The sequence below is a fragment of the Penaeus monodon genome, chromosome 23 (genome assembly GCF_015228065.2).
Source record: "Penaeus monodon isolate SGIC_2016 chromosome 23, NSTDA_Pmon_1, whole genome shotgun sequence".
NCBI lineage: Eukaryota > Metazoa > Arthropoda > Malacostraca > Decapoda > Penaeidae > Penaeus > Penaeus monodon.
The window spans coordinates 14,848,067-14,848,931 of NC_051408.1; the positions used below are offsets into that span (position 1 = coordinate 14,848,067).

Genomic DNA, 865 nt, shown 5'->3' on the forward strand with positions numbered 1-865 from the left:
AGCACCATTGTAATTATGATATACATTATGGTAAGAAGGAATTTGATAATGCTTTAAATAAGAAATCGATAATGCTTTGGAGAAGAGACAATCTATCAGACACCTATATCCCTTTCCAAGGCATGTATTGATGAGAAAAAGATTTCCCATATTGCATATACTCTGAACAAGATTTATTAGGAAGTCTACAAAGCAAAAAAACGCCTTTACAGCAATAGGGAGCCTAATCTAGGCCTAGTTACCCTTTACTAGACACAGGCACCTTTAAGACGCCCACTATCCCTTTACAGGTGCCAGGAGACGAGTGCCGCCAGCGCCTCATGTGCCACGTCCATACCCAGGTGGCACGTCTTCCTCCGCTCCTCCAGGAAGCCTACGGATGGGTCGGGTACGTTTTTTCCCATCATGTATTGTCGTTGTTTTATTGCTGTTAATACTACTGCTACTGTCTTTGTTATTACCACTAATTCCGGGTTATTTCCCCTGTTGATTGTCCGAATGGTGTTTATATAACTTCCCACTGTCTGGCTCTTACTCTCACCACTTTCACCATCATATGCTCGTTGTCATAACAGCTGTCACCCAAACCACCTGCTAATCTTATCTTTCTCTTCCTTCCCTCAGGCCACACATGCAGCACCAGCAACGCTATTCCAGCGCCATTCTGACTGGCTTGTCGGGTGGGGACTGCAAGCGGGCGTTCCCTGACTGTCCTTATAACGTGATCCAAATGGCGTCGTTCGTGCCTTTCCTCAAGAACAAGAACGTGAAGAACGAGCTGTAAAAGGTGTTATAGGGAGCTGTTGGTGGGAATGAACACTGAATGATTGTGATATTGATTTCGTTGAGTTCACGGAACAATGAA

General features: G+C 44.5%; 1 protein-coding gene across 1 annotated transcript in view; it reads left to right on the forward strand.

Annotated features, from left to right (window-relative positions):
- LOC119588356 overlaps window positions 1-859 on the forward strand; it is a 5,249-nt gene extending 4,390 nt beyond the window's left edge. Inside the window, exons 4-5 of the mRNA XM_037937039.1 lie at window positions 291-388; window positions 625-859. Coding sequence (XP_037792967.1) covers window positions 291-388; window positions 625-784 — 258 coding nt within the window. The 3' untranslated portion in view covers window positions 785-859. The remainder of the gene's footprint in view (window positions 1-290; window positions 389-624) is intronic.
- Window positions 860-865: the final 6 nt, after the last annotated feature.